The 25,376-nt window shown below is 45.1% G+C and overlaps 1 protein-coding gene across 2 annotated transcripts in view; it reads right to left on the bottom strand.

The window, feature by feature from the left end:
- Window positions 1-25,376, bottom strand: part of LOC143933948 (cathepsin D-like) — a 155,344-nt gene that overhangs the window by 56,535 nt on the left and 73,433 nt on the right. For both annotated transcript variants that reach the window (XM_077457145.1, XM_077457144.1), the window contains exons 3-4: window positions 19,010-19,133; window positions 8,314-8,432 (exon numbers count right to left, since the gene is read on the bottom strand). In XM_077457145.1, the coding sequence (XP_077313271.1) occupies window positions 8,314-8,432; window positions 19,010-19,133 (243 nt within the window). The remainder of the gene's footprint in view (window positions 1-8,313; window positions 8,433-19,009; window positions 19,134-25,376) is intronic.

Below are 25,376 nucleotides of genomic sequence, written 5' to 3'. Positions count from 1 at the left end.
TGTCGGAAAATATTTCCAACAAGTTGGAAAATTTGGTCCGACGGATATTCCGACGGAATCAGTCCGATGCATACCACACACAGTCGGATTATCCGACAACACGGTCCGATAGGACACATTCCGATGGATTCTCCGACCGTGTGTACAAGGGCTAAGTCTGAATGGTCTTAGGTTATCAGTGGTGTACTCCAAGTTTCAGTGCTGGGATACTTACCTTTTAATATCGTTATAAATGATATTGGGTCTGGGATTAAAAGCACCATTTCTGTCTTTGCAGATGACACCAAGCTAAGCAGAGGAATAACGTCCTTACAGGATGTCTCCAATTTACAAGCCAACCTCAATGCTCTGTCTAATTGGGCAACTAAGTGGCAAATGAGGTTTAATGTTGATAAAGTTATGCACTTGGGGGGCTAAGAATATGCATGCAGCATACATACTAGGGGGAGTACAACTGGGGGAATCAATTGTGGAGAAGGATCTGGTGGTTTTGGCAGATCATAAGCTCAATAATAGTATGCAATGCTAAGCTAGGATTTCCAAAGCGTGCAAAGTGCCCCCTCAAACTGATATGGCAGCTAGACGGGGTTGTACACATGCTGCAGCCATGATGCTTTGCTTTATGCCCCATGTTGCATTTGGTCAGCAGTTCTGGTTCAAATATGACCATTTAAGTGGTGCAGGCTTCGGGATTAAAAAAAGTGGTGAGGACGTGACATATCACCTTCCAGCTGCCTGTTAACCAGGGGTGGTAAGGGATGTCACAAGTGTGAACAAGCTCTTAGATCATGTAGCCATTTGATTTTTGTCTACAGGATTGAAACTAAATTCTCCCTCCAAATAAAACCTCCTCAATCCTGGCTAATGTAGCTAATCTTTCCAGTGAATTATGCAGTGAAAGGTGCAAAGTTCCTAGTTCCTAGTTTGCTCAATAAACAACATTTCTTCACCAGTGTTCATTCTAAATAGCTTCTTGGCTAAAAAACAAGGTTTCAAACCGTGTTTTATTCTAAAGCTGCTAAAGCATATCATGTAGCATAATGATTAAAATTAATAATGCATGACAGTCAGCCGACCATTGTAATTTTCACCACCTCGGCCCTGGAAGAAAATATCCATCTTTATTTAATTAGAAGAAACTAGCATTGGCCACAGAGACCAGTGCTGTGCCACTGAGCAGTGTTGCCAACCTTCCAGATTGAAATTTACTGACATGACACCCAAAATTTACTGGCACAGTCACGTTTTACTGACATTTCCAAAAGTTACAAAATTACAGTCTTAAGTGCACATTTCATTATTAAAGCGGAGTTCCACCCATGTTTAGAACTTATCAGCAAAAGCATTGTAGCAGCATATAGATTTTGCAATAGGAATTTTCCCTGGATAGTACAATTTACAATCGAGTTTCCGGTCTCTGCCAGCCGCGGATATGTCCGTCATATCCCTCCTGGTAGCTACGTGTCATAATTGCCAGGAGTCACTGTGGATGGCCGCCGCTCGTTATCGTGATATTCCGAAACCGGAAGTGACGCGATGACGACAGTCACATGTTGATGGTTGCCACCACAACGGGTCAGGCATGTCCGATGCCGCCGCCCGTTGTGATGGCAACGTGATAAGTTTCCTGCACTGCAAGCATCTCACACTACGCATGCTCGAGAACTGGCAGTGCATGGTGGACATTCAGCTGCAACGTATCCCGGAAATAAAAGCTTGCCCACAAGCAATATGGGAATTAAATACACAGCAGAATATAAGGTATTTTTTCATCAAATATGTGTATTAGAATGGCAAATTTTCTTTAAAACGCGAGTGGCATTAATGTTTGTTAGGATCCAAAGTTTGGCTTTAAAAAAAAAAAAAAAACATGTCAGTGGAACTCCACTTTAAGCTACAAACAATACAATATGCAGTTAGAAATGTGATTTAAGGTAGATGTTAAAGCGGAGTTCCACCCAAAAATGGAACTTCCGCTTTAGGGGAGGTGATCCCCTGACATGCCACATTTGGTATGTCATTTTTTTGGGAGGGGGGAGCCAGGATCCTCTTTTTGGAGGGTCCCAGCTCCCACTTCCTCCCGATGCACCCTGGCACCAGAAAGGAGATCACCTCTCCCCTCTCATTCGGCAATCATCTGGGACACGTCACAGGCCCCAGATGATTGCCCAGCCAGTCATGGCGCAGCTCGTACATGTGCAGTGGGTGCCCGGCTATGAAGCCACAACAGTTACAATGCCGGCGCCGCAGAGAGGAAGGGGAGACAAGCGGGGGTTCCCTGTCCCCGTGGACAGGTAAGTGTCCGATTATTAAAGGTCAGCAGCTTTTTTTTAAGCAGAACTCCACTTTAAGGCACAAAAAAACATATTAGTTATTTTATTTTCGATATAGTAAGTAGTTTAGGGGCAAGACTCAGGACGGCAAAAAATTAGAATGGACAGGCACACACTCATAACATTGACTCTCACAGTGATAGGGACAGCAGTGTGCAGCAGCACAGAAGATGACACCTCACCAGCACGACGCGTCCCCTCCTGAGTCGCGGTGACAGTCTCTCCCATAGCAGGTGATCCTTTTAGTCCACACCAGTCCAAACAGCACTGAGAGTCCTGCTCCCGGCTTGCCTTGCTCCCGTCCCACAGACCCGCACACGATACGCGCACACACTCTCAAGCACCGCCTCTGCCAGACCTTCCCCCTGCTAGAGCCATCCGAACACACTGTAGCAGGCACTCGTATGGTCTCAGCCGACTCCAGATCTGAACTGTTCATGCGCAGTTGTGCCTAGCGGCACAATCATATTTTTTACTGGCAACCTTTTCCTGTCACTGGAATTTACTGGCAGGAGAAAAGTGCCCATTTTTTACTGGCTGCCAGTAAAAATACTGATGGTTGGCAACACTGCCACAGAGGTCTTCAGTGCTGCAGATAAAGCTCCAGTTTGGATAGAATACACCAGTAAACTCACAAAGTATCAGAGTATGTTTACAGGTTTTTGGAAAGTGCAGGGCTACTTGTACACTGAATTTTAGTCTTTTATTTTTTTCTGAGTATTGGTAGTGCAAAGGTTCAATTCCTAATAATAGTGATTTGCGTCATGGACAGTGTGTTATCTAAAACCTACAGAAAAGGTAATGGTGTCTGATAACTACCATACTTGTCTGTCAAAAGCCCAAAAATGTATGGAACATTATTTTTTCTTCCAAAAAGAGTTGGGCAGCAGGTGCTGGTAAATGGTTCTACTCAATGCATGCTTAAGAGTGAGTTCTCTGTTCTTGTGCCTGAATTGTTTTCAAAACCAATAGGCCCCTCTTGGAAAACCCTTGCAATTAATCCAGGATACATGAAGGAAGAGGTGAGAAGTCACGCCTCTGTATTCTTGCTATATTTCTGCTACCCTGGCAGCAGAATCCTCTGTGGGTTAGACCGGGCCACAGCAATGCCTGTGGGACCAGTTGTCTGGCAGAAGTTGTCTGATATGCCCCCTGACTATGTCTGGACTACCGGCCTGCTTTAGCGTGCTTGAGTGAAACATGGATATGCAATTGGCCCGCAGGCATGCAGGTCAAAAGGAGGGATGTCCACAAACATACTACAGCTGCCAGTGTGGAGGAGTGGATCATCAACACTGATGCAAAATCAGTGAGAGTAAGGTAATTAATAAAAACAAAGAAAAAACATTAAAGTGGATGTAAACCCCATTCATGAAATCTGACCAAGGCAGAAGGCACATATATCTGCGTTGTTTACTTATCTCTTTCCAAAGCACTATGTCCCTTGTCTTTCTGCTGCTTCATTCCTCTGTTATCAGCATGATAACTTCTGAAAAGTTATCCAACAAAGGAGATAAAAGCAGCTGGAAATTTGTGTCAGGGTGGGTGCATAGAGATAGATTAGCAGAGAGCTGGTCTATTCACAGCACAGCTCTGCATGTTTCTTCATTCCTCTGCCTATGTTGGGGGGGGGGGGGGGTTGCCTTTCCTCCAATCAGCTCTCACACAGTGTATGCCAAGACCCCACACCCAGTGGTAGAACAGGAAGAAAAACACGATGTGTACTTTCTAAACAGTGTGGAAAGCTGAAGACAGCAGATATACAAATATTTTTGCTAAAATTAAAATTTGTTTAATCTCTGTGTATCATCTGAGACTGTTCGGTTCATTGGGTATATGTGAGGGTTCACATACACTTTAAGTAAACAAAAAAATTATATAATATAGACCAGACACAACATGATCACAACTAATATGTGAAAAAAAAAGGAAGAGTACAATTAAGTTTTAAAGGCTAGGATTACCTTTGAAAAAAATAAGTGTATTTATTTTTTTATATATTTTTTTTTTTATAGGAGTCTGCAAAACATTGTATCCATGATTAGTGGATAGTGGGTGCAATGTAAGGCTCCTGAAAACTATTCCTCCAGCTCTCTGCCTGTACCCTTGTATAGGCTGTCAGTTGGAGAGCTGCAGGAAGTGTGAATGGACTAATAGTGTGCTGAATACTGCACTCATAATCCATTGAGAACTACAAGTCCATCTTCCGCAGTGGCAGACAGGACTTGTAGTTCAATAATTCACAGATCCCTGTATGTCCAAAGGATCATGTCAAGTGATTGGGTCTGCTTTCAAAATAGTGAAGGTGAAAGGGAGGAATGGGGGTGGGGTGGGGAGGGGTGGGTTTATATATATAAAACACCTAAGTTGGATGAAGCAGAGGTGTTCTTAGTGGGATAGCATAGTAATTGCAAAGCCGTTGGTAAGATATGATTCCTGTTTGGGTAAGAAGAAAGAAAATGGAAGTGAATCCATCAGACTCCGCTTTACTTTAGAGTCAACATTATATCAGGGTCCCCATCCCCATTAGAATGGGCCAGCTAAAATCTTGTGGTCTGCAGGCTTGGATTTGGAGACCCCTAGTCTCTATAAACTGCAGTGCCTATGTGTAGCATCTCCTTATCTGGCACCAATCAAGTTCAAACATTTGCATTCTGAAGGAATCCTAACATTTGGCAGTGAAAAGTCTGTAAACCCATTGACTGTCTGGATTGTACACACTGATTTAAAAATACAACTGTGCAAAAAAAACATAGCTCTCACCACAACATTAATATTTACTAATCTTCCTAGAGTGCTTTCATACTCTGCTAACACATTCTGGACCTTTGTTGAGGAGATGATGACCATTCTCTACTTTAGCTCTTATTACTTAGAACATTTTTAGCAATATGGGTAAAATAAACCTATACCATTTACTTATGGTAACTTTCAAGGTTACCTTTTTGTGTACAAAAAACATCTATCAAATAAAAAATAATAATATAGCATATACAGTTGCTACACAAGCCATATTGCAATTTAATGTTACTAAAAATAAGCTTTCCTTTTCAATCTGCACTTGCTGTATTTTTCTGTAATATTTATTGCACTCGGGAGGCGTTCTGTACACCGTTGGTGTATGGGACACCTCCAGAAATGTAATTGTCTGCGTGTTATTGACTCACTGATTTTCCAAGAAGTCTGCACTAAGATATACCATTAAGTCAAATTTTGGACACATAGAAATTTCAGTTTGGTGAAATACTCCCCAAGGGTTAAATGCTTCTAAAGGGATACAGACCCTGCAGCTTTTCTCATTAGAACACTGAGGGTGCACCAGGGGATGAACCTGACCCTCCAATTCAGAATCAGCACCCAAAGGACATAGTCAAACAATGCTATTTCTTCAGAGCCACAAAAAAGTAGGCATCTGCTACAAAGTTTGTTAAAATCCCTGTAATGTAAATTGATCGCCCAGAGGAGATTGTTTTATTTCCCAATAAAATGTGAGTTACATAGAATGGGAGGCTTTTTAACTATATATTGGGATTGCCCTAATTTCACAACAGATAGTTATTGAAAGTACCCTCTTAGAAAGTTAGCAATTTCTTACACGAGTAGTGATTTATGGTGACCATTGTAAAATTTGGGATTTCTCTGTTTTTCTGTCCTGGTTACAACAGTCAACAGGACAAACAGATAGGGTATATACTAGTTGGGGCACAGACAGCAATAAAAATATGTACAAAAAACAGGAAGCTAGATGCAGAGTTGTATGATGTGCCCCAAGTAATGGCAATATTCATAAGCAGGGCTTTTTTTTCTCAGAGAATAGGTGCAGGAACTCCCCCTTTCCGAGTCACCCCTTGTCTCCACCCCAACCCACCTCCGAGCCCTATTCCTTGGTTCCACCCCATACCCACCTCCCAGTACCGCACCTTTTAAAGAATACAGAACCACATATAATTTTTTGGTGCTCAATAATTTGTATGGAATTTGGTAACAATAGCAAGAAAAGCAGTAAAATAGATACCCTGCAACCAGTAACAATAGCCCCCCCCCCCCCCCAGCAACAATAGATCCCCTTACCAACAATGGACCATACGCAACAAAATGTCCCCTCTACTAACAATAGACTATGGGCAGCAACAATAGATCTCCCCGCAGCCAGCATCAATAGACTCTTTGTCAGCCAACAACAATAGATCCCTCCCTCAACAGTAAATCTCTACCAGAAACATCTGACCCCCCCCCCCCCCGCCAGCAATAAAAGACCCACCCTCAGCAACAATAGGTCTCCCACCAGCAACATTAGACCTCCTCAGCAACAATAGACCCCCTCCAACTAGAATAGAGCCCCCAATCAATAGACCCAGCAGCACACCCCAGAGTCAGTGCTGGAGGTGCTGGAACTGCATTCCCCGTGTTCCCTCTGAAAAGAGCCCTGTTCATAAGTACTATTAATATTGAAGTCACACAGTATGTAAACCCTAATAACGTGGCTGTGCCTGAACCCCTGAAAGTGCATTGGATGTTTTATTCCATTCTAATGTTAACTAATATAAAATCATTCTGGACCCTATGACCAGTAATACCTTGACTGTTTGCTTTTTTTTTTTTCTTCTCTTGTACTCCTCTCAGGAACCCCCTTTTATTGGGAAGGCTGTGGTACATTTAAGCACCCTCATCAAAGCTAATCAAATTACTCAATAAAACAGTCATTCACAATCATGAATATTAATAACAGGAGATCTAAAACTGTATAGTACTGTATACTGTCTAGTACTATATAGTACTATATCCAAAACTAGCTCTCCGAATGAGGGAAGGGAGGGGCAGCACTTTGAACCTAAAGCCTTCATGCACAGCAGACATTTGGGATCACCTTTATCATTTAAGGACACAGACTGCAGTGCCTAAGACCAACAGGTCACTGTTGGTGGTCCCGTGATCTTGCATAGTGGCAGGTTGCATCATATTTTATGCACTTTTTTTTTTTGTGACCAAAATCTCAATTTAAGGTTCATACACTACTGAACAGGGGCCATACAGCATGCAGACCCTTTTTGATGACTCTCCCAGGGCACGCTGCTGGAGCATAGAGTTGCCTATTGAGATGAATAAGAACACTGGTCTGTATGTGGTTATATGCATAGTACACCATCTGCCTATACGAACATGTGCATGAGGCCTAAAAAAACTAAAAAAATAAAAACTGTTAATTGCAAAATAACTATTATGCATTTTCGTATGTTTGTCCATTTGTCCCTTATATTTAAAGACATGTGTAGAGTTAAAATTGAAACAGTTTACAAAGTAATAGCTGTATGTTTTTAAATGACAATGTAAAAGTTATTTAGGTAGGCAGGTCAGAGAGCTATGGTCAAGTTAAGCAATGTATACTGAAACTGCTAAATTCAGTCTAGGAATCTAAGCTTCAATGACCTCCAAACATGAAGGGGTTAAAATACATCTGTCAAGAGAGAATTACTTATTGCCGGTGCTGCCCTGCTTTATAAAATACAGATGCCAGGCTGGCATGCCAATGCCTCAGGCTTTGATACATGCTGAATTACTGCCCTGGACTAAGAATACAGCTAGTGAAGCTAGAGGGAAAGCAGGTTTCCTGATCTACAAATAAGTTCTAGGACATTGACTAAAACTATTGAAGCTAGGGGATCACCATGACATAGTTTAAATATTCCTATTGTGGCAGGTTTACTTGAGAAATCATAGCAATGGTTAAGCAATTTAGAATTCTATTGCCCAGACGGTGTTTAATTGTGGGTGTGTGGAGGGTGTTATTTGAGGCATTCACCAGTTCAGGAGCTTGATTGTCAGACGTTCCAAGACATACTGAACCTAAAACTTGAGATTTGTGTATCTTGGCATCTATTAAAATGGGTAGGGCTTTTACATAGAAATTCCATTACAGTTTGGTACAAAATAAAAATAATTTATTGCACAATCTCTTTTATAGACATGAGCGTGAACTTACAGTGACTGTATCTTGGCTTAAGTATCCTTCAAGACTCCCGCTTCCATAGTGAATCGAGAATGCAGTCCCATTCTTTTTAAAGGTGCTGGATGCCCCGGAATTGTATTTTTTGTGAAACCCTAAGACATGCAACAGAAAAGCACAAACAATCCAACATGACAAACTTTAACGGGCCTTTTTCAGTATAAAAAAGTGCAGTAACCTATCATAACTAGTCTGCATTCCACATGACTAAAGGTGATAGCTGGTTGGTTGCTATGGGCTATTGCATGCTGCATGTTGTAATTGCTCTTTTACTTGCTTACTGAATAAGATAATTTTCCAGGTATGCTAATTCTAAAAGTCTTCATTAATGTCATCTTCACAAAGTCAGGCAGAAAAAAGACACAATTCTTTCTAGTAATTTCAAAAGCAAAAACAAACAAGCAAATAAAACGGGCATACTGGTAAGATTAATAGACGTTGGTAAGCAGTACTCACACTGAAGGAATGAATGAATCAACAAAAGAAATAAAGGGGAATACTCTTGGATCTGATGATCCTAGGAAAACCCTACAATTCAGTGTTTCTGTTGTTCGACTTTTTCCATCCCCAAGAAGTTACTCTGATGACAAATGTCGAAGATGCAAGTGTAAACCTCTTGTTTTTTTTTGTAAGCAGACTCCTGGGGATGTGCCAATTAACATGCCATTCTTAACCATTTCCTGGAGCAGTGATCTTAACTAGGGTACTGTCTGTGGGTGCCGCAAGCCCTGGACCCAGTTTGCCGTTGATCAACTTCCTGCGTTGCTATGTGCAGACAGGCTGGCCACCAGCACCATAACAACCTATAACAAACCATAACAACCAATGATGCTCTGGGGCCAGAACACATGGTGAAATTTGTTGCTATGGTTGGTAGCACTCTGATGTGAAGAGGAAACTGTGTGGTTGGAAGGCTCTTTGATGGGGGACTGTGTGATTGGGGGTCTGTGAGATTTGGGGTCTCTGATGTAATGGGGAACTGTCAAGTATGTGTGGGGCTTTGATGTATAGAGAGCCTCTGATGTGATGGGGGGCCTCTGGTGTAAAGTAAATTTCATCAGGTTGGCTGTGTGCATTGTCTCATGCTCAGGTTTCTCACTGATAAGTGACGTTCACATTTTTTACATATTTTAGACTGAGGTGTCTCATGATTATATATGCTTTTAAAGGGTGCTATGACTGAAAAAAGATTGAGAAATGCTGTCCTGGAGTGTAAAGTGGTCAAGGCAGATTCATCTGGTTATTTAAGGATGCAGAGTGTATTTTTATATTTTTCAGTTATCTCTAAAGTTACAGTGGATTTACTGTAAAAACTATAATAAAAATTATGCCACCTGGACTATATTAAGGGCTAGCCATTTTAAAAATTGGAACTGCTCAGTTCAGATCCATCAGGCAGCATGAAAGTACTGCCTGATTGTTCCAGATGGGAGCAAATTTTTTAGTAGCCAGTAGCCTCAGATGCCTTTTTGTTGGACTAATCTTCAGCCTGACCTGGTATCTGTAATGTCTGATTCATCCACTGGGGGTTCAGTCATCTCCACTATCCCCTCAGCCCATTGATGAGGTCTCAGCCACATCATCTGATACCCCCTCTTGTTCCTATTTAAACAGCTGCCGCCAATGACTCATCGTTCATGCTAAGAACCTGTTACTAGGCCTAGTGCACCAGCCACACGTTGCTGCTTACTTCTCCGAGTTTGGGCTGGATAGAGCCCCACTTCCTCCTCTTCGTTTGGGCTGGATAGAGCCCCACTTCCTCCTCTTCGTTTGGGCCAGACAGAGCCCCACTTCATCCTATTTGTTTAGGCTGGACAGAGCCCCACTTCATCCTCTTCGTTTGGGGCAGATAGAGCTCCACTTCCTCCTCTTTGTTTGGGCCAGACAGAGCCCCACTTCATCCTCTTCATTTGGGCCGGACAGAGCCCCACTCCATCCTCTTCATTTGGGCCAGACAGAGCCCCCACTTACTACTCTTCATTTTGGGCCAATGAACGCTTCACCACCATCTCTCCAGACCTATGGAGTGTCCCCATCAGCATAATGCAACTCACTGCAAGTATACCTGAACTGCATAAACGTTGTACTTCTGAACTGCTAATGCCTTGCTGACCCTCCTGATACCTAAGTTATGGCTGTATATAAACTCTCTAAATAAACTCCAACTAATCCTTCAACATACCTTTGTTCCTTTATCTGTAATTTGCCATAAGGTGTAACCACTTAACTACACAGTATTTACATAAGTCTGAAGCTGTGATCCTCTACAAAAACGCTACTAGCTCACTGCCTGAGACATTACAGATAGCACGAACCTCCTACCAAAAGTAGAAATATTGATCCATCGGATGTTGTTACACACATGGCGGCATTCAATCAGAGACTTTTTTGAGACGCCCTTTCACAGATGGTCTCCGACCTCGCTACTGAAAACCAGAATCTCAAGACTTTTCTTTCTGACAACTTCCCCAATCGGGTTATACAATCTGACTCCCCAGAACCAAAAATTAGCTGCCCAGGCATTTTGTCGGGCAATAGGAAAAACTAGAGAGAATACATTAACGCGTGCAAACTTTTGTTTGACATGAAGCCACGTACTTATGCCTCAGAGTCTGCACTGCCATTTCCTACCTTAGAGGTGAGCCCCGAGCCTGAACACGTTCATTGAGAAAGATTATCCAATTCTTAACTCATTTAGTGACTTCAGTGCTGCCATGGACCTACTATATGATGACCCCAGCAAACAGATCTCTGCAGAGTCTGCCTTACGTGCCCTGTGACAGGGTAAACACCCTGTCGAAGATTACATCTCCCAATTCAAACATTGGGCCACACAGTCTGAGTGGAACCAAGTCTCCCTAAAAAATCAATTTAGGCAGGGATTATCAGAGTCCTTGAAGGATGAGTTAGCCCGTACCACAATGCCCTCCACCTTGGATGCTCTCATCCTACTCAGTTTATCCATTGATAGAAGAATGAGAGAACGTAAAGCAAAGAGACTCTCAAAAGCCTCATATCTAGTTCCCTCAGGCCATACTTTGGACTCAGTTGTTCCCATGGATATCGGAGCAATTGGGGTCCACTTCCCCCAGCCAAGAGAACCAGGCATAGGTCAATTCAGCTTTGTATGTATTGTGGCGTGCCACATCACATCGCGGGAGACTGTCCCATACTTTAAAAAAAAAAGACCGGGTAAGTCAGCTTACTTATGCAATCTAATAAACCCCCTCTTATCAGACACTAATTATTTCAAAATTCTTGTTTCCCTACAGTGTGACTAAACCCGAATTACTCTTGAGGTTATGATTGACACCGGAGCGCGTGGGAAGTTCATAGACTCTCATATAGTTATAACCAATAAAATTCCTGTATCCACTAAATGCAACCCTCTCTCCCTTAGACTTATTTACGGTACTACTTTAACATCAGGTCCCCTGCATGCTCACCAACCCACCTTACGTTGGGATGACAGCACAGTGCTCCTTGACTCTCAATATTGCCAGAGGACCTGTTATAAAGAGATATCTTTATCACAGGCGCAGTCACTGTCCCTAGGCGTAGTCAGCCTGGTTCCCAAGCCTTACCAAGATTTTGCTGATGTCTTCAACAAAAAGAACGCAGAGCTTCTACCCCCTCATAGACCATATGACTGCCCAATTGAGTTACTACCAGGCAGCAAAATCCCTTTTGGACATATATATTCTTTATCACAGCCCGAATTGGCCCACCTAAAAGAATATATAGAAGAAAATTTGAAGAAAGGTTTCATAAGAACATCTACCTCACCCGCAGCTGCTGGCATGTTTTTTGTCTGGAACAAGGATCAAAGTCTACACCCCATAATCGACTATAGAGAATTAAACAAAATCACTGTAAAAAATAGATGCCCTCTTCCTCTCATCCCTGAACTATTGGAATGTTTACAAACGGCAAAATTATTCACCAAATTGGATTCGAAGGGGGCATATAATCTGGTCAGAATCCGGCACTGCGATGAATGGAAGACTGCCTTCAAGACCTGTTACGGCCTGTTTGAGTACCTAGTCATGCCTTTTAGCTTGTGCAATGCACCTGCCACTTTTCAGTTCTTCGTGAACGACATCTTCAGGGACCTCCTAGATGTTTGTTTAGTAGTATATCTTTATGACATACTTATATACTCTGACAACATCACAGACCATCGCAAACATGTTCAATGGGTTCTCTCTAGATTGTGCACTAATAATTTATATGTTAAATGAGAAAAGTGCATTTTTTAATCCAACACTGTTGCCTTTTTGGGTTACATCATCTCTGAGAAAGGCATTCAGATGGACCCTGGTAAGGTTGATTGTATCCAAAAATGGCCCAGGCCCCTGAATAGGAAGGCACTCCAAGAAAGCACTCACAAATTTTTATCGCAAATTCATAAAAAAAAATTCCTTAGTTGCAAAATCTTTAACTCAACTAACCAGTATCCACGCCAACTATATGTGGAACACACAAGCCCAGGAGGCCTTTGATACCCTGAACAGTTGTTTCACTACTGCACCCATCCTACACTTACAGGACCTTAAACTACATTACATCTTAGAGGTAGATGCCTCCCACTTGGCTCTAGGGGTGATCCTATCCCAAAGATCATCCATTGATGGACCTCTTCATCCTGTCGCCTACCATTCCCGATCCCTCACTCCTGCTGAGATCAATTATCCCATAGGTGAAAAGGAGTGGCTAGACGTGAAAGACGCCTTGGAGACTTGGAGACACCTACTCGAGGGTACCTCTTTAACCTTTATAGTGTACTCAGACCATCAAAACCTCCAATACATTCAGCGTAACAAGACACTCTCCTCCAGACAGATACACTTGGCCCTCTTCTTTGATAGATTCCACTTCATCATCACCTACCGACCCGGATCCAAAAACAGAAAAGCGGATTCCCTTTCTCGCCTAGATGAACCCCAAACTATTACTCAAACCCATTCCCAAATCATCCCACAGCAAAAAATCTTATGCACCATCTTGTCCCTCAAAGAGGAGTTGCAACAGGCCTTAGGCCGCGTACACAGGGGCGGACTGTTCGCCCAACCTTGTCCGCTGAACAGTGTTTGGGCGGACAGTCCGCTCGTGTGTGGGCTTTCAGCGGACAGTTTCAGCGGACAGTTGGACGGACAAAGTCTTTCGGAAATTCCGAAAAACTGTCCGCTGAAACTGTGTTTGAGCGAACAGTCCGCCCGTGTGTGGGCCTGTCCGCTGTACTTTCGAAATGAGCGGACTGTTCCCGCTCGGAAAGTCCGCCCATTTCGAGCGCGTGTACAGGTAGGCGGGGCCCGCGAAGGAGACGTCGCGGGCTCCGCCGCCTGGAATGGGCTTAAAGGGGAACCCCAACAAAAATCGGCGTGGGGGTTCCCCCAAAGTCCACACCAGACCCTTGTCCGAGCACGCTACCCGGCCGGCCAGGAAAGGGGGGCGAGCGAGCGCGCCCCCCCTCCTGAGCCGTACCAGGCCGCGTGCCCTCAACATGGGGGGTGCCTTGGGGAAGGGGGGGCCGCGCGGCCCCCCCCACCCCAAAGCACCTTGTCCCCATGTTGATGAGGACAAGGGCCTCTTCCCGACAACCCTGGCCGTTGGTTGTCGGGGTCTGCGGGCGGGGGGCTTATCGGAATCCGGGAGCCCCCTTTAAGAAGGGGGCCCCCGGATACCGGCCCCCCACCCTATGTGAATGAGTATGTGGTACAATGTACCCCTACCCATTCACCTGTGAAATAAAGTACAAAAAAAAACACAACACAGGGAAAAAATATTTTATTGCACAGCTCCGGGGGTCTTCCGTCTTCGGGGGTCTTCTCGCCGGACTCCTCCGCTATCTGTGTGTAGCTCTTTTACTAGCGGAGGAGTCCGGCTTTCTTCCTCCCCGCCGCCGGCCTCTTCTCCCGACTTCGGGGGTCTTGTCCCCCTCTTCGGTTCTTCTGCCGGGCCACCGCGCCTTCTTCTAGCTCTTTTACAGGCGGTGGCCCGGTCTTCTGTCGCCGCTGCCTTCCGTTCTTCTGTCGCCGCCTTCGGTTCTTCTGCCGGGCCACCGCGCCTTCTTGTAGCTCTTTTACAGGCGGGGGCCCGGTCTTCTGTCGCCGCTGTCGTCGCCGCCGCCGCCGCCTTCCGTTCTTGTTCTTCTTCTTGTTCTTCTTCTTCTTCTCCTGGAGATGTTGACTCGACGAGCTCTCCGGCCGGAATGCCAGAGCCGCGCTGTGCGGTCACTTATATAGTGACAATGGGGCGGTGTCACATGGTATATGTCACATGGGTTGGTCACATGGTGACCCCGCCCCCTTACGATGTCATAGTCCCCATGTGACATCAACCCATGTGACCAACCCATGTGACATATACCATGTGACACCGCCCCATTGTCACTATATAAGTGACCGCACAGCGCGGCTCTGGCATTCCGGCCGGAGGGAGCGACGTGTCAACATCGCCTGGAGAAGAAGAAGAAGAACAAGAAGAAGAACAAGAACGGAAGGCGGCGGCGGCGACGACAGCGGCGACAGAAGACCGGGCCACCGCCTGTAAAAGAGCTACAAGAAGGCGCGGTGGCCCGGCAGAAGAACCGAAGGCGGCGACAGAAGAACGGAAGGCAGCGGCGACAGAAGACCGGGCCACCGCCTGTAAAAGAGCTAGAAGAAGGCGCGGTGGCCCGGCAGAAGAACCGAAGAGGGGGACAAGACCCCCGAAGTCGGGAGAAGAGGCCGGCGGCGGGGAGGAAGAAAGCCGGACTCCTCCGCTAGTAAAAGAGCTACACACAGATAGCGGAGGAGTCCGGCGAGAAGACCCCCGAAGACGGAAGACCCCCGGAGCTGTGCAATAAAATATTTTTTCCCTGTGTTGTGTTTTTTTTTGTACTTTATTTCACAGGTGAATGGGTAGGGGTACATTGTACCCCATACTCATTCACATAGGGTGGGGGGCCGGTATCCGGGGGCCCCCTTCTTAGAGGGGGCTCCCGGATTCCGATAAGCCCCCCGCCCGCAGACCCCGACAACCAAAGGCCAGGGTTGTCGGGAAGAGGCCCTTGTCCTCATCAACATGGGGACAAGGTGCTTTGGGGTGGGGCCCCCCCTTCCCCAAGGCACCCCCCCATGTTGAGGGCACGCGGCCTGGTACGGCTCAGGAGGGGGGGCGCGCTCGCTCGCCCCCCTTTCCTGGCCGGCCGGGTAGCGTGCTCGAACAAGGGTCTGGTGTGGACTTTGGGGGAACCCCCACGCCGATTTTTTTCGGCGTTGGGATTCCCCTTTAAGCCCATTCCAGGCAGCGGAGCCCGCGAAGTCTCCTTCGCGGGCCCCGCCTACCTGTACACGCGCTCGAAATGGGCGGATTTGCCTCCTCCTTACGTGGGCGAGTCCGTTCATTTCAAAAGTTGAGCGAACTGTTTGCCCAACCTTGTTCGTCAAACAGTCCGCTCGTGTGTGGGCAAGTCCGCTCATGCAAATTTTGAGCGGACTGTTTGCCGAAACTGTTTGACGAACAAGGTTGGGCAAACAGTCCGCGCGTGTGTACGCGGCCTTACACTTAGAAAGACCCCCACTGCAGTTAGAATCAGATGTAGAAGGGTTATTCTACAAAGATAACTAGTTGTACATCCCGTCGATTCTACACCAGCATGTTCTTCAACTTACCCACTACGTTCCACTAGCTGGGCATCCTGGTATCACTAGCACCCTTGATCTCCTTTGCCGTCACTTATGGTGGCCAAAAATGGAGGAGACAGTAAGGCAGTACGTATCCCCCTGTGAGACTTGTGCCCACTGTAAACGTGATTCTCGACCCCCTTTTGGTCTCCTCATAAGTCTCCCTATTCCTGAAAAACCATGGTAGGCCATTTCACTTGACTTCATTGTTGAATTACCTCGCTCAGGCGGGTACAACACCATTCTAGTTGCAGTTGATTACCTCACCAAAATGGCTCATTTCATGCCCCTCTCAAAACTACCAAACTCCAAAGAGACGGCAGAAATTTTGACAGAGAATGTTTTCAAACTGCATGGAATGCCATCCAGAATTGTGTCTGATGGAGGATCACAATTCATCTCCAGATTCTGGAAGGCCCTCTGCTTAAAACTCCAAATTGACCATTGATTATTGCTGACCCTCCTGATACCTAAGTTATGGCTGTATATAAACTCTCTAAATAAACCCCAACTAATCCTTCAACATACCTTTGTTCCTTTATCTGTAATTTGCCATAAGGTGTAACCACTGAGACATTACAGTACCCAAAGATGTAAACCTGGTCACCGAGTGCTCCAACCACCTTTCAGAGTCCCCACAGCCAGATGATAGTATCTGAATTGCATCATGTGCCCCAGTCTATGGCATGTGGCCATTTTTATCATTATATAGGATTTAAGTAGCACGAACAGTTTGTGCAGTGCTTTACAAAATAAAGTAAAATACAATTCAAGACAAGAGGGTTACGGGGCCCTGCTCATGATGACTTCCAATCTGATGAGGAAGTTAAATAAAAACAATATTGGTGTGGGGCTGTCTTTCAGGATAGGTTTCGCTTAAGATATGATTTTTCATTGATCACTTAAAGTTGGACGGAGTGGGAGACAGCCATACAAGCTGTGGTAGGTTGTTCCAGAAGACTCTGGAAAAGTCCTGGATGTGAGCATGGGAGGAGGTGACAAGGGAGCTAGAGAGCCGGGGGAAAGTGGATTGTTTGGTTGATTATTCTGAGAGGAGGTTGGTCATGTAGCTGGGGACAGAGTTGTAAATGGCTTGTTGTTGTTGATATGAATATTATAAGCTCAGTTTTTGAAAGATTGAGTTTAAGAAATGGATTGACATCCATACTGATGCCTATTTAACCAAGCCCACTTAGGCCAAGACGCACCCCACTTTTCCTTTTGCAACACTGTTTGTTCATATACTATAGGCTGGCAACCCTTATTTTAAACTTAATAAATTTAGCCCTTACCCGCTCTCCTACAACCTGATGAAATAACAAAATCTGTATTATTCCTATCAGTCAGGAACTCCAGATCCACCATGGCTATAGTGGTGAGATAAATGGTCTCTCTCAAAGCTGGTGTACAGGAATAGTCAGGCAATTAAACACAGACCCTGTCCTTTGACAAAGTCTACCTGACATGTTCCCATCACAGTTCTGCAAAGAAGAGTGGCCAAATATTGCAAAGTATAGATGTGCAAAGTTAGTAGAAACATATCCCAACAGACTAAAAGCTGTAATTAAAGCAAAAGGTGATCCAACAAAATGCTGGCATAAGGGACGATCCTTTTTCCAACTCAGTGATTCTGTTTTTGATTATTTTTCTGGCATGTTGGTGTTATATGTTTCACTTGGATGTTATAAATTACATCAGTAAATACAGCTAGATACAACAAAAACTGTGTCTGTCTTAATTTCAGGCTGCAAAGCAACAAAATGTGATGATTTTAAAGGGGAGTGATTATTTTCTATACTCACTGTATAGCCAGCTTAAAGCATTCACCTTCTCAATTTGTCTTGCTTTATATTGTCATAGGGACTGGGATTGAAGGGAAATCCAAAATTCTGAGTTATCGCCAGAAGAAGCTGGTACATCTTCAATGGGGACACTTGGTCCAATGACTACTGTCTAAAAGGGGATATCTCTTACTTTGGAGACATTTCCTCTCGCTTTCTGTTCTGTCCACAAGACTCAAAGGTTTTACCCCTTTTGCTACACTATCCAACAAAAAGATTGGCTTTAGGTATACTTTAAGTAAGTAAGGCCTGTAGGCAATGCATGTAATACTATTCTATGGGTCAATTGCAATGAAGGTGCAGGTGGAGTATAATGGTCCTGTAGATGACTCATTATACTGTATGGCTGGTGTTGGTGCAGATTACAAAAATCAGTTTTATGTAGGCTGCACTGCAGCCCTGAGATCTCTATGCATCTAAAGTCTTTGAGCACGTTTAACTTTTTCATTAGGGCAGGATGGGGATTTCTGGAATGCTTTATCATACACCTGTCCTTAAGGCCAGGTAAAAAAAAAAAAAAAACAGGTTATTTAAACCTACAAGTTTCCCCTGAAAGAAGCAATATAAATTCAGACTCCTAATGGAATTTTTATTATAGAGTTTAGTAAGGAGAATTTAAAAGGAAGTGCTAAAGGATTATTATGCTTTGATATCCTGAGTTTCCTCCAGTATGTATATATGTATATATATATATATATATATATATATATATATATATTTTTTTTTTTTTGTATAGAGGCTGCACCATTGAAATGGAATTTAAATTAACCTCTAGATGGTATCTGATTAATATATCTAAACAATCATAGATCAGACAGGGAGAGATGCAAGGCCAAGTTCCTTACTGAAGCCTGCGCTGGCTCTGTGAAGTGGCCCCTGTGGCTTTTACAGATGATCTATTCCCCTGCAGACTTGTAAGATCATAATAATATGCAGAGTAACTAATATGAAGGTGAATACCTCCAAAGTATTTCTACAGCAAGATCAGGTTTAATTGGCCCCTGGAGATCGCAGACATTCCTAAGAACAATTGATGGCACTGATTAAGCTCAGTAAATAGATAATTCATTAATAAATGAAGGCATCAAAGGAGTTTGCTTAGGAGAGAATTACAATACTAAACATGACCCAAAGGTGTCGGAGAATGTTTGTTCTGGTACTCACAGCAGGCGATGTCAAAGAAGGAGCAGTGGATGGATGGCACCCAGAGGTTGGAGGAACCTGTATCAAAAATGACAGTAAAATTCTGCGGAGGAGTTCCAACGGAGATTTCACCATAGTATTGGGCCTGCGAGGGGACAAAGAATACATGTCTTCAACCAAGCTGTCAGTTTGTGCTAAACATATATTTGAAAAAAAAAAATGTAAATTTGAATTTCTTTAAAAGGTACCTCCACTTTTGTTAGGAAAAAAATAGCAAATAAAGAAAAAATAATATAGCGTGTACAATTGCGATACAAGTCATGTTGTAATTGAATGTTATTAAAATTACCTTTCCTTTTCAATCTGCAGCCGATGTAATTTTCTATAAATGCAATGCAATATGGCGACATGGAGTTTTTCTGTACACAGAATGTGTACTGACCACTCCCCAGAAACATAATTTCCTGCTTGTGTGATTGACTCACCAATTTTCCCAGAAGTCTGCCTAAGATACAAGTCAGATTTCAGGCATCCCCTGCAACAAAAGTGTCATTTTTGGTGAGATATTTCCAAAAGAAACACGTCTAAAGGGATGCAGGCCCAGCAGCTTTCCTCATTAGTGCTCTTCAGCTGCCACAGCTGACTGATAATTATGAAATCACTCCCATTAGACCTACTAAGCACAGAGGCACAGACAAACGCACATGGATTTCTCCAGAATAACAAAAGGGTAGGAATCTGCAACAAAGGTTGTTATAATCCTTGCCGCATACATAGATCACTCAGGGGGGAAAGTTTTTTTTCTCAACAAAAGGGAAGTTACGCTTTAGGATTGGAGCCTAATTCTCAAATCTTTCTGTCTCTTTAAAGTGGATGCAAACCCAATTTTTTTGTGATGTCATAATGTAGAGTATATGATTTCCTATCATTTGAGCCCAGTCTTGCCACAAAGAGTTAATCCAGCTCTGAGCAATCATCTTTTATTGTTCAGTGAGATAAATCTTGACAAACAGAGAAAAACGTTGTCAAATCCTCCCTCTTGCTGTGAGTGACAGGTGATTTACATATCTTGTGCACTAGCCTAAGACATGCATTATTTTTTAATTCCCTCCCGCTCCTTTCTTCTGCTGCTCTGCCAGGATTGGATGTTCCACACCTCAGCATAATTGGGCATGCTGAAGTCATGTGGTTACTTTCCTGTCTTTTCACTGGATGTTAGAGATCATAGCAGATCAAGTTCAGTGTAAGAAATACACAGGAGAAAATGCATATTGACAAGGGGAGTGTAGAGGTGGGCGAGGAGTCTACTAACATCACGACTCCATCCACCGAGCTCCAGACAACAGACCCACCCACAGTATCTGCAGTTTTTCGGGTCTCATAACAGACAGATGGGAGACATTTGACAGGTAAAGATACATGAAGAAGGCATGTATATCCTTATAGATAACCCCCTATGGCAGAAGTTTAGAAAGAATGACATTTAGAAATGCCTTAAATACATTTTTCTTTTAATTAAGATGCTTCTTCTGCTCCTCCACTCCAGTGCTCTATGCCAGTGTTTCTCAACTCCAGTCCTCAAGGAGCCCCCAACAGGTCATGTTTTCAGGCTGTCCATTATTTTGCACAGGCGATTTGATCAGTTTCACTGCCTTAGTAATTACCACAGCCATTTCATCCGAGGGAAATCCTGAAAACCTGTTGGGGTGCCTTGAGGACTGGAGTTGAGAAACACAACTCTATGCTAGCGAACCTGAGAAATAACACCCCTCCTTACAGGTATCCTCATACAGACTTGTTTTGCAGGGAAGAGAAGAATGTTGTGTCAGAATGTTGACTGCCAAGTGCCCTATGTGTTGGTGACTACTGGACTGCACAGTCAAATTTAAAGTGGTTCAAAAGGCCTTCAGTGTGCAACTGTCACCTTAGCCCCCCTAATACTTACCTAAGCCCAATGTTGATACAGCGATGTGTACAAGAGCTGAAGCGCTCCCGGATCTCTCCTTCTTATGGATACAGAGAACAGGGCTTGGGAGAAAGCAGGCAGAAGTGCCCCTATAGCAAGCGACTTGTTATAGGGGTACTTGGTAGGGGGGAACCAAGAAGAGGAGAATTGAGGCTGCTCTGTGCAAAGCCATTGCACAGAGCAGGTAAGTATGTAATGTTGGTTATTTAAAAAAAAATTATATATTTGCCTTTACAATCACTTTAAATACTTTGCACAACTGCTGTAAAAAGAAAGTGAAAGTAATACTACGAAAATGGAAGTTATTCATACAATACCTATGCATAGGGTTGCCACCTTTTCTTCAAGTCAAACCCGAACACTTTAGCGGCACACAGAATTATTATTATTATTATTATTTTTTATATAAACTATACATATATTTTGCTATTAAATAGCATTTCTAATCATATGAAGTTAATAACAAGAGTCCCGATTTACATCAGAGTCCACAGAGTTCTCCTTTTACATTTGAACTCGCAGAGTTCCCTTTCACTGTAAGGGGGGATTCTGCAGACTCTGATGTAAGGGAGAACTCTGGGGACTCTGACATGAGGGATGCTCTGGGAACCCTGATCTAAGGGGGAACACTGAGAACTCTGATATACGGAGAGGACTCTGATGTAAGGGGGAACACTGTGGCTTTGGTGTAAAGGAGAACTCTGATGTAAGAAGTGCTCTGAGAACCCTGTTTTACCTTAGTGTACTCACTCAGAGGCAGGAGAGAGAAGGTGGGAGACTTCAGTCACAAACAGGGATGGATGGTGAGTTCACTTACCCCTTGGCAGTCAGCACCTTTCATCCAGATGTCTCTGAGGCTGCAGGACTTCAAATTTCCAGCCACCACTTTCCTTTTCCGAAGCACATCCCTGGGTACTGGAGTGTGGACAGAGGGGTAGGGGCGGGAGGAAGAGGTGCAGATCAAGCCCTCGCTCCTCTCCCATCTGTACATGTATTTGGGGGGGGATTGTTAATATTGGCTTTGGGCGGTGTGAAAGAGAGTGTAACAGACACTCTCAGCTTAGACAACAGCAGCCAGCAACCCTTCTGGGAAGCCATAGTCCAGTCTGAATAATGTGTCCGGGTTTCAGGCAGGCTGAAACCTGACCGCATGATGCCAAACCCGAACTGTCCGGGTGAATCATGGACAGGTGGCAACCCTATCTATGCAACTGTCTATTTCTGTGATTTTACTTTGACCTGCCATCATAACATCTACAACTAAAAGAAAAAGTGCAGACCAGAACATGACATTTCTAACTTTGACCAGCATCTAGCAGTATCTTTAAGAAACGATAGCGGGTTGTGCAGCTTGGAACCATATAGCATTATTAAAAGAGCCTTCCTATTATAGATTATTGTGCTTAAACAGCAAAAAAATAAACTGGTAAGGGTTCTAACCTTTCCATACTCTATCTAAAAATGAAAAAACATTTTGTACTCACCGTAAAATCCTTTTCTCTGAGTCCATTGAGGAATATAGTGGGATTGTAATTAAGCAATGTAGAGTTTCCTGTCCCATACAAGCGAAGTGGACACTAAGCACATAGAAGATGAAAGACAGCACCCTAGAGGCTATAATAACCCCTCAAGCTGTCCGAAGAGGAAAAACAATAAATGCAGAAAGGGAGCTGCATCCCTAAATGGACTCGCAGAAAAGGATTTTAAAATGAGTATACAAATCCTATTTTCTGTCTTGTACATTGAAGGATATGGCTTGGAGATAATTAGGCAAAGTTGGGATATCCAAAAACAGTTCAGACAGAGGGCGGCATGCCAAAACAACACAGCCAAACCAGCCCACATAAGGCAAAAAACAGCACATGCAGAAGTATTTGTCTGAAACTATTATCTGTAGAAGGCAGACACTTGGACTTTGTAAAACTTGGAAAATGTGTGAACAATAGACTGGGTCTCAGCCTTACAGATGTGAGTCACAGAGGCCTGATGACAAAAGTCCCAAGAGATACTTACTGCTCTTGTGGAGTGGGCTTTAAAGCGGTAGTAAACCGCACCGCATACTAGCTCATTATGAAATACTTACCTTAGAACGAGGCCCCGACATCTGGCACGATCCACGCCGAGGGAGCTGACATGCTCCCTCAGCGTTTCTTCCGGGTATCGCGGCTCCGGCGCTGTGAGTGGCCGGAGCCGCGATATCGTCACTCCCGCGCATGCGAGCGGGAGATTTCTTTCCAGCCGCCGGCCACTGCCAGATTTTCAGGCCGAGAATCCCCTCGTGCGCATGCGCCGCTGCAGTCAGCGGCGCATACCGAGGGGAATATCTCCTAAACCGTACAGGTTTAGGAGATATTTTTTTTACCTACAGGTAAGCCTTATTATAGGCTTTCCTGTAGGTAAAAGTTACAAAAAAAGAGTATACAACCACTTTAATGGGGAGGAAGCACTTTATAATGCAATTCATAGGCCTTCACAACAACTTGTCTAATCCACTTGAATATAGAAACTGAAAGCTGGAGAATAGGTATTCCATAAGCCTTAAAGAAGCAGTGGCCAAGTCCTTTGTTGCATACACTAGCACTGAAGTTAGCCCGCAGCAATGCCAGAACAAAATAGGCGGAGGGCGGGCATGACGGGGTTAACAGTAGAGAGTGGAAGTTCAGGAGGAGGTGCTAGGGTGCCGAGGGGGAAGGGCTGAGCAGAGTTTTCATATGCTCCCGGTGCATGATGGGAGCTAACAGACGGCCTAGGAAAAAGTTCAAGCATGGCGACGGTGGAGCTCCTCCTGGCTCAACTGTGGGAGCAGGAATGGCTGCAGGACACTTTAGGTGGTTTACTAGAGCAGCCAGAGCTTGAGCCCAGTGGGGGGGTTAGGAGCGGCACGAGGACACGCAGATCGCGGCCGCCGGATTGTTTTTCACCGGCCAGAGAGGGGGCCACAGCGGGTGGTGGGCGGCATCATGGCGGCACGAGCCAGCCGCACCCCCAGCTAAAAGACAGGCAGAACACAGTGGGGATAGCCCGGGCAGGGCTTCTATACACCCAGGCCCAGCCACGCGGGGGAGGCGCGGAGCTGAACTGATGGCAGCCAAGCATATGCGGATGGGAGATTCACTGAGCGCAGGCCCCACCCCCAGATCGGATCCGAGAGATGCAACGGAGGAGAGCAGAAGGGGGAGAGCAGGGGTCCCTGGGCTTGCTACAGCCACGGCAAGGGATGTTCTAAGGACAGCGCGTGGTCGGATGGGCACAGCAGTCAGCAGAGCAGAGGCCTCCAGATCCGCGGTACCGGGCACCAGACCTGCTAAGGCCGTCCAAAAGTCGGCGGGCGGGCACGTTGCACGCAGGAGGAGTCGCATGTCTGCAGGAACGATGGCAGCCAGGGCGGACCTGTCATCGTCATCCGAGGAAGATGATCTGGATCTGGGAGCCGTGGAACAATTGGAGGGGGTGGAGGAGCCGCCCCCCCCCTTCCAGGAGAACATCCGTGGTGGAGAACAGGCACTCGGCTGATGGGGAGTCACCTGTGCATTTATCTGTGATGGGTGAATCGGGTACCAGGGGAGTTGAGGGACAAGTAGTTGGGCAGGGTCAAGAGACTAGTGCGGGGGGGGGGGGGGGGTGGCTGCAGGAACCTCCACAGGCTTGCTGTTTTTTTTTGGCAGGGATTAAAGACCTGGTGCATAGGTTTGAGCAGGGTGAACGGGCTTTGGCAGGACTGTCGGCGGCATGGATCCCACCGGTGAGGGGTTCTGTAGTGGTAGGCACTAAGGAGGCTCCGCCAGCTGCGGAAGCTCCGTCTGGATGTAAAACACGGCGGGTGGGGCGGTAAGTACGCCACAGGCTGGTGAGAAGGTTGCAGCTGCGGCGGACAAGGCCAGCAGGCAGGACATCACAAGGTTGGCGGATGCCACAAGTTGCGAGTTCTACGTGTGTTACAAGGGACCATTGGGGGCTCATCTGAAGCAGGAAGTGCGGGAAAAATTGTGGAAAGGTGAGTATGTGGAGATATTCTCCCTGCTGCCGCTGGAGAAGTTTAACCTGGATAGGGTGAAGCCGGACGACTCAAAGAAGGAGGATGAAGAGAAAAGGAGGTATCGGTTGATACCGAGAACGTTCACGAACTGGCTGCAAGCGTTTGCCATCATGGCAAGTGTCATAGGGGAAAAGAACTCCAAATTGTTCGGCGCTCTTCTGCTATCAGGATGCCATAGGTGAGGCCTACCGGGTATATGGGGGAATGGCATGGCTCCGTTATGATGAACAGTTTAGGCAGCGGAGAGCGGTGAGACCGGCGTTGCGATGGGACCACAAGGACATCAGCTTGTGGATGAACATGATGACGTCGGTGAGGGCCCAGGGGGAGTTTTTTCGGGGGTGGGGGGGGGGGGGGGGGGGTTGGGGCGGCGGACCTTCATCCCC

Source organism: Lithobates pipiens, unplaced genomic scaffold (genome assembly GCF_037356315.1).
Source record: "Lithobates pipiens isolate NorthernLeopardFrog02 unplaced genomic scaffold, aLitPip1_a1.2 Scaffold_27, whole genome shotgun sequence".
Taxonomy (NCBI): domain Eukaryota; kingdom Metazoa; phylum Chordata; class Amphibia; order Anura; family Ranidae; genus Lithobates; species Lithobates pipiens.
The sequence above is the reverse complement of the archived record's forward strand: the minus strand, read 5'-3'. Positions and strand labels throughout refer to the sequence as shown.